The sequence below is a fragment of the Pseudorca crassidens genome, chromosome 2 (genome assembly GCF_039906515.1).
Source record: "Pseudorca crassidens isolate mPseCra1 chromosome 2, mPseCra1.hap1, whole genome shotgun sequence".
Taxonomy (NCBI): Eukaryota; Metazoa; Chordata; class Mammalia; order Artiodactyla; family Delphinidae; genus Pseudorca; species Pseudorca crassidens.
Genome location: NC_090297.1, coordinates 7556053 through 7572777, shown reverse-complemented (window position 1 = coordinate 7572777; position 16725 = coordinate 7556053). Strand labels below are relative to the sequence as shown.

General features: G+C 43.9%; 1 protein-coding gene across 8 annotated transcripts in view; it reads right to left on the bottom strand.

Annotated features, from left to right (window-relative positions):
- Nucleotides 1-1530: 1530 nt before the first annotated feature.
- NMNAT1 (nicotinamide nucleotide adenylyltransferase 1) overlaps nt 1531-16725 on the bottom strand; it is a 28229-nt gene continuing 13034 nt past the window's right edge. For all 8 annotated transcript variants that reach the window (XM_067719618.1, XM_067719598.1, XM_067719608.1 and 5 more), the window contains 4 exons: nt 10656-10826; nt 8426-8609; nt 6966-7111; nt 1531-6236 (listed from right to left, as the gene is read on the bottom strand). In XM_067719618.1, coding sequence (XP_067575719.1) covers nt 5836-6236; nt 6966-7111; nt 8426-8609; nt 10656-10770 — 846 coding nt within the window. In that variant the 5' untranslated portion in view covers nt 10771-10826 and the 3' untranslated portion in view covers nt 1531-5835. The remainder of the gene's footprint in view (nt 6237-6965; nt 7112-8425; nt 8610-10655; nt 10827-16725) is intronic.

Genomic DNA, 16725 nt, shown 5'->3' with positions numbered 1-16725 from the left:
GATGAGGGACACTTGATGGAGTCTGATACTGGTCCAGCAAAGAATGGTGTGGACAGTAGTAAACTTCACCCTATCCATACCTCCCCTCCCTAACGCAGGAGGCAACACCGTCAGGGAGCTCGGTGTAGTTCCAGGGATGAGACCTGGATACACAGGGGTTCGTTATACTTTTATCACTAAACCTATGTCTGAAAATTTCCCTAATGTTTTAAAATGTAATTGTTGTCATGATACTCACTGGTTTGGAAAAACTTATCGGGCAGTTTAACTTGATTTGGGACACACTGTCTGCTGTATCATTCAGACTTGTAAGACGCTTGAGGCAGAAATGGATCAGAATCTCAGCACTGAAGTCCCCTCAGCGGGAGGAGGGCCATCGTCCCTCAGGAGGAGCCACAACAGAGAATGGGAATTCCCACCATGTGCCGGCGCCACTGCAGCAGGCCCGAAACCCTACCTGGACCCTTCCAAGCTCCTCTCCTATGAGCCGCCACATCCCACCCCACACGCCTGGCCTTGGTCAGGCTGGTTTCCTTGCTAAAGCCCATAGTCACACGCCTGTTCTTCTCCATAACTCCTCTTAGGTTGTTCCTCCTGCCTAAAGTTGCTGGAGTTGGAAAAAAAAACAGACCAGAAACAGGACTCCTCAAATTTCAGATAAGTGACAAATAGTTTGTAGTATAAGGAGCTCCACCTGGAACACCCTCTGTCCTGGTTTCCTGATTACAGGACCTCTGGGCACTCATTTTGAGGAAGCCTTCAGGAGTGGCTCTGGAGACTTCCCTGCTGACGCTCCAAATGCAGCATTTCTCTGCCCGCCCTCCCTAACTGCAAGCAGCCTGGCGACAGAGGCTGCTGACAGGTGCTGAAGGGTGCTCCCTTTAGCACCTCAAGTGATGAGTGTTCCGAGAACTACTTCCTGGTCATGCAGAAGGGTGGGGACAGGTGGCAGCTCAGAGTGGTGAGAAGCCAGTGTGAGTGGCAACTCTCCATCAGGGCTACAACATTTCAGAGCCGGAAGGGGCCTCAAAAATCATTGTTTTGGGGGCTTCCCTGGCGGTCCAGTGGTTAAGAATCCGTGCTGCCAATGCAGGGGACTCAGGTTTGATCCCTGGTCCGGGAACTAGGATCCCACAAACCTTGCGGTGCGGCCAAAAAAAAAAAAACACAAAAAAACATCACTTTTGTTTACAGAAAGGGAATCTGAGAGACAAGTGACTGCCCCCATAGGCTGACTGACATGCCTGGAGCTAGAAACCCGCCTCCCAGGCAGAAGCTTCTTCTGCTGACTCACAGGCAACAGGGCTGCAGGGTGATGTTCTGGTACCAGCATGGGCAGCTGGGTGCCCTTCTTCCTCTTTTTGTTGGTTAAGAGTGAACTGCGGCTCATACCCCTCCTTCCTCTGACTGGGCATCCACTGCCCCAGTTCCAAGGAAATGCTAACACTGGGCGAGTTCAACTCGATGGCGAGTTAACACTTAGTCCATCTGTATGGACTGAACACATCAGGCATCACCATCAGACTACCATACTGTTGAAAGTTTTATTTATTTGTATTTATCCACTTTGGGTGGATGCAAATTTCAAGATTTGACTAAAACCTCATTCTTTGAAAAGTAATACATTACACAAGGAGTAAAGAGGTTAAGAGCACAGGTTCTGAAGACAAACTGCTCGTTCAAGCTTCAGTTTTGCCATTCACACCAGTCACCTAATTGTGCCCATTTCCCTTATGATATAAGGCACATGTTAGCACATGCCGGGCACAATTATTAAGTGCTCAATAAGTGCTGACATTATTAAGTTCAAACAGCACCACTGGTGAACCAGGTACAGATTTTAGAGATGGATACTGTCTATGCCTTCTCATAGTTAGGTGGACGCTATGGTGAACATTTTAGATCAAGAGGCCTTTGGGAGTAATTATGAGAATGGTGGAGGAATGGATGTCCCGTGGCACCCAGAAATAAATGTCAAAGGAGCCCATTTCATAATATAGCAACTTCCGGGCTCCCAGAGAAGTGACTTGGAGAGGGTGGGGTAAGGATGACAGCAGCCCCACCACTGCTGTGCATGCTGACCTTGGGGGGATGCTTCCTTCTACCCTGTAGTGAGATACTCAAGGGGGCAGGAAAAGAAAGAGCATCCTTTGACCCAGAAGATGAGGCTAAATCACCCCCTTGGCTCAATCGCACTAGGCATTCAGTGCCCCAGTTCCAAGGAACTGCTAACAAGTGCTGTTCACACTTGTCCACTTACCAGGCAAACAACAACACAGATCTCCCCATATGCTGTAGGCTCAGCTGAATGAAGCTGCAGTAAAGGACTTCTACTGAACGTTCTTTTGCTGCTTCAAATTAGACAATGTAAGAGGTAAGGGAGTACAACACATAAAAAACACCAGCATCAAACAAAACACCAGCTCTACACACTTCCTAAACTCTTAAATTCACATTACAAGAGCCAAGTATGAAAAAGGTATGGCAGGGAACAAACAATGGCATTTTTCCCCTCTTCCTCAACAGAAGCCACAACAGTTACTGATATTTATTCCCTTGTGAAATTCATTGTCTTATTTCATTATCCAAAGAGGAAGTTCTGTCCTTAAGGATACCCTAAACTATGTTATTACCTTGTGGCATTAGCAGCATCCTGGTACTGGGACAAAAAGGCAAGCAGCTCCTTCCATGTACAAAGTTGTTGATCCATAAATAGCACAACAATAGGATCATTTCACTGTTACCAGGTCTCCTGGGAGGGTCCCCACATGCCTTACCCAGTGGGCCCTGAGGTCAATATACTCACAGCTAAGCAGACTGTGAGCACTTCTAGGCAGGAAGGCATCAAAGTAGAAAAGAAGTTTCTAGCACTGGAAACTTCCTGCAGTCCACACACAGTTCATATAAACTAAGTGTAGTTTTCCAGGAGAAGAAATCAAAGTTACATTTTGATAACTTCATCTGTTTCTAGATTGTTATTTTTCAGTACTGCTACAATTCTTAAACTCCGAAAAGCTGAGGAGTGGAAGAATGATCCTCATCTCTACAATCTGAGATTATAACCTTGCATTTGTTCAGCAGATAAGAGACTGAAGCTATTGGGTGCCAGGCTTTGCTCTCCTCCGTCTTTGAGAAGTCGGCCTGTTGACTTTATAAGAATAAGCCACGAGCTGTAGAATTTACATTTGCCAAGTTTATTTAACATTTTCCTTTTTTAAATGGTGGCTTCAGATCTGACTATCTAACTGCACAGGTATAAGTACATTTTTTTCTCCTACAGAGGTATAAATCCTTTAGAGTGGTGTAGGTATGAAATGTAAATTATTAGATGTAGGTATGTAAAGGTAAATTATTCTACTTTCTTCTTTTAAAATTATTATTATTATTTTGGGGGGCTGCGTCAGGTCCTTGTTGCTGCGCGTGGGCTTTCTCTAGTTGCGGCGAACGGGGGCTACTCTTCACTGCCATGCACGGGCTTCTCACTGCGGTGGCTTCTCTTGTTGTGGAGCACGGGCTCTAGGGCACACGGGCTTCAATAGTTGTGGCACGAGGGCTCAGTAATTCTGGCGCACGGGCTTAGTTGCTCCGCGGCATGTGGGACCTTCCCAGACCAGGGCTCGAACCCGTGTCCCCTGCATTGGCAGGTGGATTCTTAACCACTGTGCCACCAGGGAAGTCCCTATTCTACTTTCATTAGAAATTTAACTTTAGTCCTCTTTCTATCACAGAGTGATTTTCATGAACCATAAAACTATTCTAGAAAAAGCTATTTCTGGTCTTTTTGTTTTATTAATTGGTAAAACTTCCACAAAATTTTAATCAGTAGCAAACCATATAACAAGTTTGTGTTTTTAACATAACGTTATGACTTCAATTATTATTTGAGTGTTCTACTTTGGGTAAAGTTCCTACAAAAGGACAAGAAGAGAAAAAGTATAAGAAAACAGACTCTTTTTCTGCTTAAATCCACAAATGGCAGGTTCACAGTGGGCTGGAATAGAACCAGCAGGGGTCTTCAGAAACTCGAGAGTTTTAGATTGAGGCTGTGGAGATTTCTTCCACAAGCCACTCATCAGGAACCAAAATTCTGAGCTAAAGGAACTGCTGGGGGGCTTTCCTGGTGGTGCAGTGGTTGAGAATCTGCCTGCCAATGCAGGGGACACGGGTTCGAGCCCTGGTCCGGGAAGATCCTACATGCCACGGAGCAACTAAGCCCATGCGGCACAACTACTGAGCCGGTGCTCTACAGCCTGTGTGCCGCAACTACTGAGCCCACATACCACAACTACTGAAGTCTGCGCGGCTAGAGCCCGTGCTCCGCAACAAGAGAAGCCACCACAATGAGAAGCCCGCGCACCACAATGAAGAGTAGCCCCCGCTCCGCTGCAACTAGAGAAAGCCCGCGCACAGCAACGAAGACCCAACGCAGCCACAAAAAGAAAGAGGAACTGCTGGGCTGGTCCAGTGCGGCATTTCTCGTGTCCTTTCACCATCTGATTAAGCTACCAGTAAAGGCTAAGAGCATTCACACCTCACAAAATCCTTGAGTGAGATCTCTCATTCTCTGTGGTTCTCTCTGCGTCAGGTTAGCACGACATCCCTTCTATACAGAGATGGCAGATGGCCAGGGCTGGACCAGGAGCCACAACAGGGCTGTGCTAAGAGAATCTGTGCATAACGTGGGGAAGGCAGAGGCTCCCTGCCTCTCGTGGGCATCAGAAACACCCGTGTAACTTTCTAAACATTCCAGGGCTCAGACCCCTCTCCCTGCCTCTACAGGTGGGGCTGCAGTTAAGCGTGCCTAGCAAAGCTTCACTGGCCTTCTGATGTGTGCTGGAGAGAACCAGCTCCTGGCGTAGTTTCTGCCAGGACTTCACAGCCGGTATTTTGCACAGCTGGAGATGACTGATCAGTGATGCATTTTACAAGATCACTATTTTAAGAATTCTTCGGCCACCCTGAGTGAGCGCTGCCCAGGAAAAAAGGCATGCATAAAATGTTCGTTCCTTTCGTAACTAAAATTAGGATCTTAAATGGTCTCTTTACTTTTCACACTTTACTTCTCTTTCTGTGGTAAAGCCAGGATGTCTTTTTTGAATTCTTTTTGTAGTTAGTTTGATTGAATGTTCTTCTACAAGGTTCTTCTACAATTAGTTCTGCTACACATCTCTTGTTTTACAGATAAACAGGGGACTTCCCTGGTGGCGCAGTGGTTAAGAATCCACCTACCAATGCAGGGGACACGGTTCGAGCCCTGGTCCGGGAAGATCCCACATGCCACAGAGCAACTAAGCCCACGTGCCACAACTACTGAAGCCTACGCTCTAGAGCCCGCGAGCCACAACTGCTGAAGCCCACGTGCCACAACTACTGAAGCCCACACGCCTAGAGCCCGTGCTCTGCAACGAGAAGCCACCACAATGAGAAGCCCACGCACCGCAACGTAGAGTAGCCCCAGCTCGACGCAACTAGAGAAAGCCCGTGCACAGCAACGAAGACCCAATGCAGCCAAAGATAAATAAATAAATTTATAATAATAATAAAAAATAAAGATAAAGGGATTTGTATATTAAATGTTCTTCTACAATTAGCTCTGCTACTAATCTCTTGTTTTAAAGATAAAGGGATTTGTATATTCCTAAAAAAAAAATTGAAATCATTCACCTTAGTAACTTCTGATAAAGATAAACCTGATTTTAAATTACTACTGATTTTTACCAACCTTTTAAACTTTAATTTATTAAAGAGGATCACAATTCCTTCCCCCATTTACTAACACCCACACTGTTTCAAATTCCCAAAAGGAAAGTCCACAATACCATGCTGGAGAATTTCTCATGTGTCAGCTTCTGCAGTTTTTCTCTGCAAAGGAGCTAGGATCACCCCAACATTCCTCTCCTCACTCTCAGAGCTATACAAACTATGCTTCTCAATATATTCCTGGACAAGGTCTGGTACCAAGTAGCGAATGCTCTGGCCCCTTCTGAGGGCTCGCCGGATCTTTGTGGATGAGATGTCATTGGTGATCCATTCATTCACCAGGTGAATGTTGTTCTGGTGTTTCCACAGCACGTCGGATTCATAGATGAATTTCTGAGCATCATTTCCAGCCCGAGTAATACATATAAGCCCATAGTCTCCCACGATTTTGGTGATATCCTCACACTTCCACAGATTGGGCACACCAAAGGACTCCAAGAGATCTGCTCCACACAGCAACTTCACCTTTGGCACACCTGGGAAGAAGAAGAAAACAGAGCTTCAGGGTTTGCCTTTTTTTCTTTTTTTAAAAAAATATTTATTTATTTATTTGGTCGTGTCGGGTCTTAGTTGTGGCAGGCGGGCTTCTTCGCTGCAGCTTACAGGCTCCTTAGTTGTGGCATACAAACTCTTAGTTGCGGCATGCATCTGGGATCTAGTTCCTGGACCAGGGATCGAACCCAGGCCCCCTGCATTAGGAGTGCAGAGTCTTAACCACTGCGCCACCAGGGAAGTCCCAGGGTTTGCCTTTTTAATAACGCTCTGCATCAAAATGAATGCGTATGTGTGTTCTTCTGGCTAGAGGGTTCATAGTTTCTATCACATTCAGATTCTCTAAAAAGAGATCCAGGATCCCTCAAAAGTTAAGGTTGACCTCCTGCAGGATAAATAAGCTCAGGGTGCCTCTGACTCTCCCCTCCTTCCATCATAAAACTAACAAGGGGTGGGGAATTCCCTGGTGGCCTGGTGGTTAGGATTCCGGGTTTCCAATGCCATGGCCTGAGTTCAATCCCTGGTCGGGGAACTGAGATCCCGCAAGCTGTGCAGTGCAGCAAAAGGGGAAAAAAAAAAAGAAAAGAAAACTAACAAGGGGCATTTTCCAGGCACCCACACATACTGAATATGAAAGTAAAATACAAAGGGGGCTTGCTCAGCTCTAGAGTCTTATCAGCTATCATTGTTAAGTCCTGGCAAAACATACAGACCTTTTGTTTTTGTTTGCTCTAGTGATTTCTTTTGACTACAATCTTGTCTTTGTTCAGCCCACTTCCTCTTCCGTCCAGGCCTTTCCAGTACAGGTGAGCCCTGCTGCTGATCACAGCTACTGGCTTCCAGTTTCTCTTGATGGTGTCTATAAAGCAACAAAGCAATAGAACATTTCTCTTTCTCACTATGCTCAACCGAAACGTCATCCCTCTGGAGATGCCTAAGAGCCTCTGATGCAATGTTAAAGGTTGGGAGCTGTTAAACACATTTAACCACAGGTACGATGCCCAACTACTCAGAATGGATGCCTTCGAACACATAGTACTGCTGGGTCAGAACGGATGCTGGCTAGGATATGGCATGGCAGCCCTGGGCTCTGGCTGTCAAGAATGGAAAGCAAGGAAAATCCTGGGAGCACAGCAAATGGTAGCTATTACTATTCTAAGCTGTATGTGTCTGTGTCATAAAAACAAGCATTAACATTGATTACAGAAAGTAAGTCCCCTAAATACCAATGAGGTCCCTTCTGAGAGCACGTTCATAAGTCCAACAAAGTTGGACTTTGTTGTTCTTAAGTCCAACAAAGTTAGCCTAGGTACCCAACTAACACAATCGGCTATATAGTACTGTACTGTAATAGGTTTATAATACTTTTCACACAAATAATACATAAAAAGCAAACAAGTATATACTGGACCCCGACAAGTAATCTCTTACCATGTCAGCGTGGTGGCCAGACCCTATAGACTGGGACAGTTTAAGAGCAGCATCGTTGGCAGCAGAAGCAGGAACACTTTCCTGACTCCAACTGCAGTTAAGGAGGCATGACCTTGAAACAAGCCACCACTTCTACTCTTCCAGCCCTTTCAACATTTCTGCATGAGCACCTAAAATCCCTTTCTGCTTAAAATGCTCAGAGTGGTTTCTATTTCCTGTCATAAGCCTAACTGATATGGTTAGAACCAGAAGGTTCGAACCCTAAGAACAGACATTAGACAGGTTTTTCCAAAAGTCCTGGTGTTTTATGCTCAAGAGAACATTCAGCAATAATTAGATGTTACTCACTCTGGTTTCTGAACCCTTAAACTGGAGCTGTTTCAGCGTTCTGAGCATGGCGATTTGTGACAACCCCCATATGCTGTCAGGGAAGCAGCTCCCAAAACCAGCTCTCTCCGTGATCAAGCATCATGGCTTCTCTTCCTTAAATTACCTGCCTCTCTCTTTTATACTTAAGAAGACTGACCACAGTAACATCATCTTACAACTTTACCTTTCTCACTTGGGGCACAGACAGGCCAGGTGTGCTTCCTCTATTCTTTAATAGGGATATACAGTTAACAAGTGTGCAACATCTCAAAACACAGTGACAGCCATAAAGGCTGAGCACCACCCACACCCTGTTACCATGTGATAACCTCACACAGCAATGGCATGGCAAAGCTGACTGCACCATGGATACCTTAGCACCGTGGCAGTCTCTATCCAATCCTGTTGAAGACTTTCCCATGTATCAACTTCCAACCATTTTGAGTTCTTGGTGGCGAGTTCTGCCATGATAACTCGGTGATGGGCAGAGATGAGTCCTTTCTTCTTATATGCATCGCCGACGGGAGAAATTATGCCTTTGATAACTTCATATTTCCCTGGGTAAAGAAAGCAGATTTGATATGAGGTATTATAACAAATTAGATTTTATGCACAGGAAATATCATCAATATGGTTTCATAATCACAGATTTCCCCCCTCCTCCTTTTTTCACAGGGATCCAGGTTTATTTATTTACTTTTAATTGTGGTAAAATATACATAAAATTTACCATTTAAGCTATTTTAAGTGTACAGTACTGGGACATGTTGCACGACCATCACCACTGTCCATCTCCAGAACTCTTTCAACTTCCCCAAGTGACATTTCTGTACCCGTCGAACACGGACTCCCCATGCCTCAGCAGTTTACATTTTGATGGATGTTGCCAAACTGCCTTGTAAAAAGCCTTAATCTATTTGTATACACAGGAGCCCATTCCTTCCCAACACCTGGTATTTGACATTATCAAGTTTCAAAACTTGTGTCAATGTGATGGGGAGAATATATCTCATTTTTTATTTTAGTTCCCTGATCATTAGTGAGTTTGGACACCCATCCACCTATCAGCACACAGCATGATCACTTATGTAACAAAACAAAATAAATCTGTGTGTATGTAGGGGAGAAAAAGTTTTCCTCGACCCTCTTAGGGTCCCTGGCGGGGTGTGAAACTGACAAAGATAGATTAACAGGAGAAAAGCATACAAATTTACATAATGTAAGATATATGTGACACAGGAGCCTTCATAAGGAAATGAAGACTCCAAGAAACAGTTAAACCTAAGTACAGTAAGTCCCCTACATATGAACCTTCGAGTTGCGAACTTTCAAAGATGCGAACGTGTGTTCGCATGTCCAATCACATAAGTTAGTTAACATGTCTGGCGTACACTGTCACGTGCACCGCATCCTCTACAAGTGGTTGTGCTTTTGTGTACTTTACTGTACAGTACTGTAAGGGTACAGTAGTATAGTATCTTTATTTCTAGCTAGATTTCCAAGAGGACGACTTCACTGAACTGTGCAACACAAGGAGCTTACTAATGAAGCTGTGATGGAATTGGAGGCCCAGAGAAAGGACAAAGAGAGAGGAGAGGAAGAAGTAACTGAAGAGATTCACGACTCAGGAAATGGCAAGGGGATTTTCTTTATTTGAGGCGGCACTGTTAGTTATTGAGGCATAGGACCTGAACAAAGAACGGTACACGAAGGTTGCAGCAGCCGTTCAGAATGCAATCCAGGGCTACCAAGTCATCTATGATGAGAAAAAAAGAGCTACTACCTAGATTGTTTTTTCAAGACGGTAGATGGAATTGAATCCAACAAGGAACCAAGGAACCAGAACCTGTGCCATCAGCGTCAGGCATGAGTGACATTGCAGCTCGCCCTCCGTCTCCTGTTGCTGACGATCCTTCAGCTCTACCATCTCCCACCTCCTCTCCCTCCTCCAGTCAGTAACTCTTCTTGCCTGTTCACTCGACGCCAGCCCCTGTATGCCAGCTGTTGTCCTGTACTACTGTACTTTTCAAGGTACTGTACTGTAAGATTAAAAATGTTTTATTTTTTGTGTTTGCTTGTTTTTTATGTATTATTTGTGTGAAAAGTATTATAAACCCATTACAGTACAGTACTATATAGCCAATTGTGCTAGTTGGGTACCTAGGCTAACTCTGTTGAACTTACAAACAAATTGGACTTATGAACTCACTCTTGGAACGGAACTTGTTCTATATAAGGGACTTACTGTATTTTTATGCTAGATTAGATGAAGGGTAAACAGTCATGGCGGAATACGATAGGGCAAAGAGTACAAGGTAAGTGTAGAAAACTCAGGGGAATTTACCAAAGAATGTTTGCTTGACTTCCCTTTGTCTTCAGAGATAAGGATGCTCCTTTTCTCCGGGTTTAGGGAGAGCACCTCTCACGTGAACGTTTTACGATCTGCTTCAGGGAAGAGGGGTGGAGGGAGGAGGCCAGAGTGACCTTCCTGCCTCTGCTGTTTTATCAAAGTCCTTCCGCTTAAAATATCCAATATGCCAAAGTGCTGTATTGTAGGGCAGTGCATCCTGAACCCCATCATTGCTTTTGGCTACTCTTCCTACCTGTTCCATTCATGTGGTCCCTGGCCAGCTCAAACAGCCTGAGGTGCATATTGGTGATAGGATTAAAGGAACCACAAGCAAGGAGAACCACTTCTGTCTTCTCTGAGTTTTCCATGCTGAGAATTTGAAGTTGTAGATCTAAATGGAAAACTCTGACACCTCTCTTATTGTCTACAAAGGAAAAAGAAAGTAAGTTCAGTTACAGGGCTTCTGATGTCTTTCCATGTTCTCATTCCAAAGAGGTGGAATAAATAGTTAGCTTCACTGACTATGCTGGGTGAATTGCAAAAATGGCCCCTTTTCTCCATCCTTCCTTTTCAATGTGAATTTGCAGCTCTTACCATAAAGGGATGGAATCTCCTTCGCACCCTTTGTGACTTGCTTTGGCCCAAACAATGTGGCACATGGGAAAGTGTTCCCATTCTGAGCCTAGGCCTTCGAGGTGTTGTACACTCCCACTCTCTTTTGGACTCCTGCCCCTGACCTGAAAACAAACCCAGGCTAGCCTGCTGGAGGATGACAGAACTTGCAGGAGAGAGCTGGTACTCCGGCTGACAGACAGCTGACCATCAGCTATGTGGTTGAGGCCATCCTATACCATCCAAACCCCAGACAATCTGCTTAGATGCACGAGCAAGTCCAGGTGAGATTAGCTGAGCCTGGATCAGATCAGCAAACCCACAAGCTGAGCCTAGACTCATGAGCAAAAATGAATGTTTGTTTTGCAACTGCACTATTGTGGCCGGGTTAACAGATACAATGACATTATCATCCACCAAATATAACTCCCCAACAACCCGTCCTTCAAAACCGTATTTTGCCTCTTAGTCAACATGGTCATGTTATCACTTTCAACTGAGTAACAGTTTACAACGGACAAACTCTTTTCCATATCAGTTATTCCATTTGATCCTTCCATAACCCTAATGAAGTAATGCAAGGCAACTGAGTTTAAAATTTTATTAAAAATTTTTTATTAGGGCTTCCCTGGTGGCGCAGTGGTTAAGAATCCACCTGCCAATGCAGGTTCGAGCCCTGGTCTGGGAAGATCCCACATGCTGCGGAGCAACTAAGCCCATGCGCCACAACTACTGAGTATGCGCTCTAGAGCCCATGAGCCACAACTACCGAACCTGTGTGCCGCAACTACTGAAGTCCACGCACCTAGAGCCCACGAGCCACAACTATTGAGCCCACATGCTGCAACTACTGAAGCCCACGCGCCTAGAGCCCGTGCTCCGCAAAAAGAGAAGCCACCACAATGAGAAGCCCGCGCACCGCAATGAAGAGTAGCCCCCGCTCACTGCAACTATAGAAAGCCCGTGGGCAGCAACGAAGACCCAACGCAGCCAAAAAATAAATTAAACAAATTAAAAAAAATTTTTTTTAATTAAACGAATTCACGTATATAGATTTGAAATCGTAGGGTGACAAAAGGCCCATAATGGAAGCAACAGTCATTGGCCATATCTCACCCACCAACCCCTCCAACCAAGTCCCTAAGAGGTGACCACTTTTAACTTTTTCAGCTATTTCTTCTGGTCGAATCTATCGTAATTCTATATTATGTGCTTATAATATTATTTCTTAATTTATTCAAAGAGTGTCTATTTACTTTCTCTCATGATCAAAGAAAATTAGCTCATACACCCCCATTACACTCAGGTTATATACTTGGGAAGTTTGGGAGAGAGTCGTGAGGGTGTATGAGAGCTAATCCTCATAGATTATGTATAGGGGGGAGAGATAGACAGAATCTCTAGTCTATGCTGAAAGTCACCTTCTCCCACAATTCTGAAGGCATTGCTTCTAGACTGCAGTGCTAACAGTGAGAAATCCAAAGTCACTTCCAGTAATTCTGATCCTTTTAATGTGGCTTATATTATTTCTCCCTTGAAGCTTACGAGAACTCTGTCCCCAAATGTTCTGAAATTTTACAGTGATGTTCTCCAGTGTGGCTCTATTTTCATCTATTGTGCTGGGCCCTGAGCAGGCCCTTTCAATCTCAGAACTCATAACCTGCAGTTCTATAAAATGTCCTTGAGTTATTTCATGGATGATTTTCTACCTTCCATTTTCTCTGTTCTCTTTGGAAATGCCTAAGAGTTAGAGCTGAAGCACCGGGACTGGTCTTCCAATTTTCTTACCCTTTCTCTTCTCTTTTCCATCTCTTACCTTCATGCTCTAATTTCTAAATATCCTCAAATTCATCCTCCAATCCACCTATTGAGGTTTTCATTTCTGCTATTATACTGTTTTTTTTTTTTTCCCTTTGGGCCACATCTCAAGGTTTTCAGTATCTTAGTTCCCCGACCAGGAATCGAACCTGGGCCCTCGGCAGTGAAAGTGCTGAGTCCTAACCACTGGACTGCCAGGGAATTCCCAATACTCAATGTTTTAGACCTTTGTCCTCTGAATGTTCCTTTTTATGGTATTCTGTTCTTGTTTCACCAATGCATTACGCTCTCTTATTTCTCTACCAATATTAATGATACATTTTATATTGCCTTCAAAGAGCTGATAGGAAGTTCTAAGTGGGTAGGTAGGGCTTCTGCATAGTGGGTTTCATTGTATGGTAACTTGGCTGTATTACAGGTCTTTCTCCTGGGATTGGTCAGCGTCCATAAAAAAAGTATCCTCCAACCTCCTGCCTATATAGCATAACAGCTACAAACCCCTGCTCTGAAATCAGGCTGTCCAGGTTCAAACCACAGCTCCAATACTTACATGAGCTGGATGACCTTGGGCAACCTAACCTTCCTTTTGCCCCAGTTTTTCTGTCTTAAAACAGAGAAAATAATATTACCTACCTCATGATTATTGTGAGAATTAAATGAGACAATACACATATGCTACATAAAGCTGCTTTTGGCAAGTAACAAACACACTATGAATATAGCAATTATTTATGTTGCATATCATGTTGCTGTAATTCAACTCCTTTTTTTAAAAAAATTATTTATTTATTTATTTATGGCTGCGTTGGGTCTTCATTGCTACACGCGGGCTTTCTCTAGTTGCAGCAAGAGGGGGCTACTCTTTGTTGCGGTGCACGGGCTTCTCATTGCGGTGGCTTCTCTTGTTGAGGAGCACAGATTCTAGACGCAGAGGCTTCAGTAGTTGTGGCTCACGGGCTCTAGAGCACAGGCTCAGGAGTTGTGGCACACGGGCTTAGTTGCTCCGTGGCATATGGGATCTTCCCGGACCAGGGATTGAACCCTTGTCCCCTGCGTTGGCAGGTGGATTCTTAACCACTGCGCCACCAGGAAAGTCCCTCAACTCTTTTTGATCTTCAAAAAAAATTTATTTCAAATGGTTCAATCAACTATTATTACTCTACTGAATCTGTTTTTTCATGGAGGCTTTTTTCCTGAAATTCTTTCTCTAATCTGGGCTGAAAATCTCTAACCCATTGTGCATCTGTCATTCTGAAATATGACATTTCACCTCTCTCCTAAGGGAGATCCCCTATTTCTTAGAACCATGTCATTGTCTTTCTTGTTTTTCTTCCTAATTTTTCTGGAGCATATCCTCAAATAGCTTCATAATAAAGGGCAAATGGGAGATAAAATAAATGTCTTTATTCTTCCTTAACTGAGAGAATTCTAGGCTGCAATTTTCTTTTAAAATTATGAATGCATTCTTCATTGTTTTCTGGCACCGAACACTGCTGTTGAAAGTCTGGTGCTATTCTGATTCTTGTTCCTTTTCATGTAACCTGCTTTGTCTTTTTGGAAGATCTGAAGCATGTTCTTTTTATCCCAAATGCCATAATGATGCAGCATAGTGGGGGTCTTTTTCATTCATTGTGCTGGGACTCAGTGAAGCTGTCTATCTCCAACTCAAAGCACTCAGTTCTAATTATTTCTTTAATAAACACTCCCTATTAACTATCAATAAATAAAATACTTTCAGGAGTTCCCCGGATGCCAAATTGCTCAAAGTGTTTTGGGAACTTTTAGGGAATCACCTGTAGAGCCTGAAGTATTTTTATAATTAAAGTTGAAACATAACGAATGACAATAAAGAAACCAACATTTGGGAATTCCCTGGCAGTCCAGTGGTTAGGACTCTGAGCTCTCACTGCTGAGGGCATGGGTTCAATCCCTGGTCAGGGAACTATGATCCCACAAGCCTCATGGCGCGGCCAAAAAAAAAAAAAGTAAACTAACATTTATATGATACTTCCTAAATTACAAACTACTTTTCATGCACATTATAATTTAATTCTCACCATAAAAGAACAAAAAATGGCCAAAGACATTTAGTTTGTTCCGAATAATAACCTATTGTTAGATATTTAGTTTTTCTAGTTAATCATCTATCATTGGTCATTTAGATTTATCTAATTTTTCACTATTACAAACATCTCGAAGAAATAATAAGTTGAGAATGAGTTGGAAATTAAGGCTATAAAACATCTCACTGTGTACCTGTAAGCCTTGCCAACACTCAGAAGACCTGTATCAGGACCATTTATTTGTAGCCCAATTGTGTTCAGACCCAATTGTTAGTCTGACCAACTTACTTTTGCTCAGATTTTATGCTCGCGTGAGACAAAGTTAGTGAGTGGCAGAACCAGGGCTAGAATTTAGGTTTCCTGACTCCTAGGTTCTCTCTCACCAAAAAGAAAAATTTGAGATAAATTGGAGGTGTGTAGATTGGAAATGAGCCCTTCTGGCTGAGGAGTTGCGGAATGTGAACTTCAGTTCCTTAGACAACAGGAAACTTTGACGGTTTCTGAGCAATGGAGTGACAACAGGGTTCTAGAAAAACAATGCTCTAGAAAAACAATGCTCTAGAAAAATAAGGTGACATGAGTGTTTAAAAATCCTTATATGGTTGTATGATCTTGACCTGATCACTTAATTCTGTGTCTTAAGTTTCCTCAACTGTAAAATAGAGATCATGATATGTTACGGCAAAGTGCTTATGACAGTGCCTGATGCATTGTCAAACAGCTACCAAATAAATGATAGCTGTTATTTGTGAGGAAAGTGATAATACTGATGATGGTGATGCTATTGGATTAACTGGAAGGGGCAAAACGATAGGAAGGCCAGTTACAAAGTAATGAAAGCTTCAATTTAAGTACAGTCAGTGGGAATGGAAATTAGGAAACATTTATTCAATAAATACTTGAGGTCTACTCCAAACAGTGGCAGGGATCACAGGGACACTGCTAATTGTTAATAGGAAATAAAGGAGAGAAGAGTCAATAATGCTCCACACAGCATTAAAAAAATGAGTTCACTGGTTAGAATGATTTAAATGTCCTACCTTTCAATTATCATCCCAAGGATGATACCAGGATTCACTTGGGGCTTGTTCCCCCCCTCCCACTCCTTATCTGCCCCCCCAATTCCCATGCAAAGTACCTGTGGTATTATGGAGTGGCCCTGGGCCCACAGGGAAATCAGGGTATCTGGACAGCTACTGAGCATGCTCTCAAGGACCGTGGTGGAGGGGCCTGATTCAGCTGGAGTCCAGCGTCAGTTCCAGCCCCACCCATCTCAAGTTTCAGGTACCACTCCCCAGGGGGACTAAGCTGTGAGCTGAAGAACAGTAAGCTTGAGAGCAGGAGGTGCAGATCCCCTGGGAGCTGCTGGCTGTGCAGGGAAGGATGGAACAAAGAGCTTGAAGCCCCTCCCTGACCTTGGGGGCGAGCTCAGGTTTCCAGGTCCTCCCCAAGGGAAGGGGTGGGGAAGGGGTTGGGGGAAGCTGATCTCTCAGCTTAAAGGAAGCTTTCTCTCTTTTCACATTCATGACCTGTCTCAAATATCCAGCTCAGTTCTATTAATTCACTGTTAACACAGCCAGCTTTAGACTTTAGATCCTCAAAGCCATAGAAGAATTCGGTTACAGCGAGCTTCTATCTATCATAGCTTAGAGTGGCTTTCAAAGAACAAGGATCTGCCCCTCTCCATTGGAGAGTACTTCCTCCGAATCCCCGAAGGGTTCGTGTGGAGGGAAGGGGGCCTCGGCAGGTGAAGAATGAGTGTAGAGGAGGTTTGGAAGCTCTAACGGGACTGTTCTGGGTCTTCCTTGCCTTTTGCTCCAGGTGCTCAAG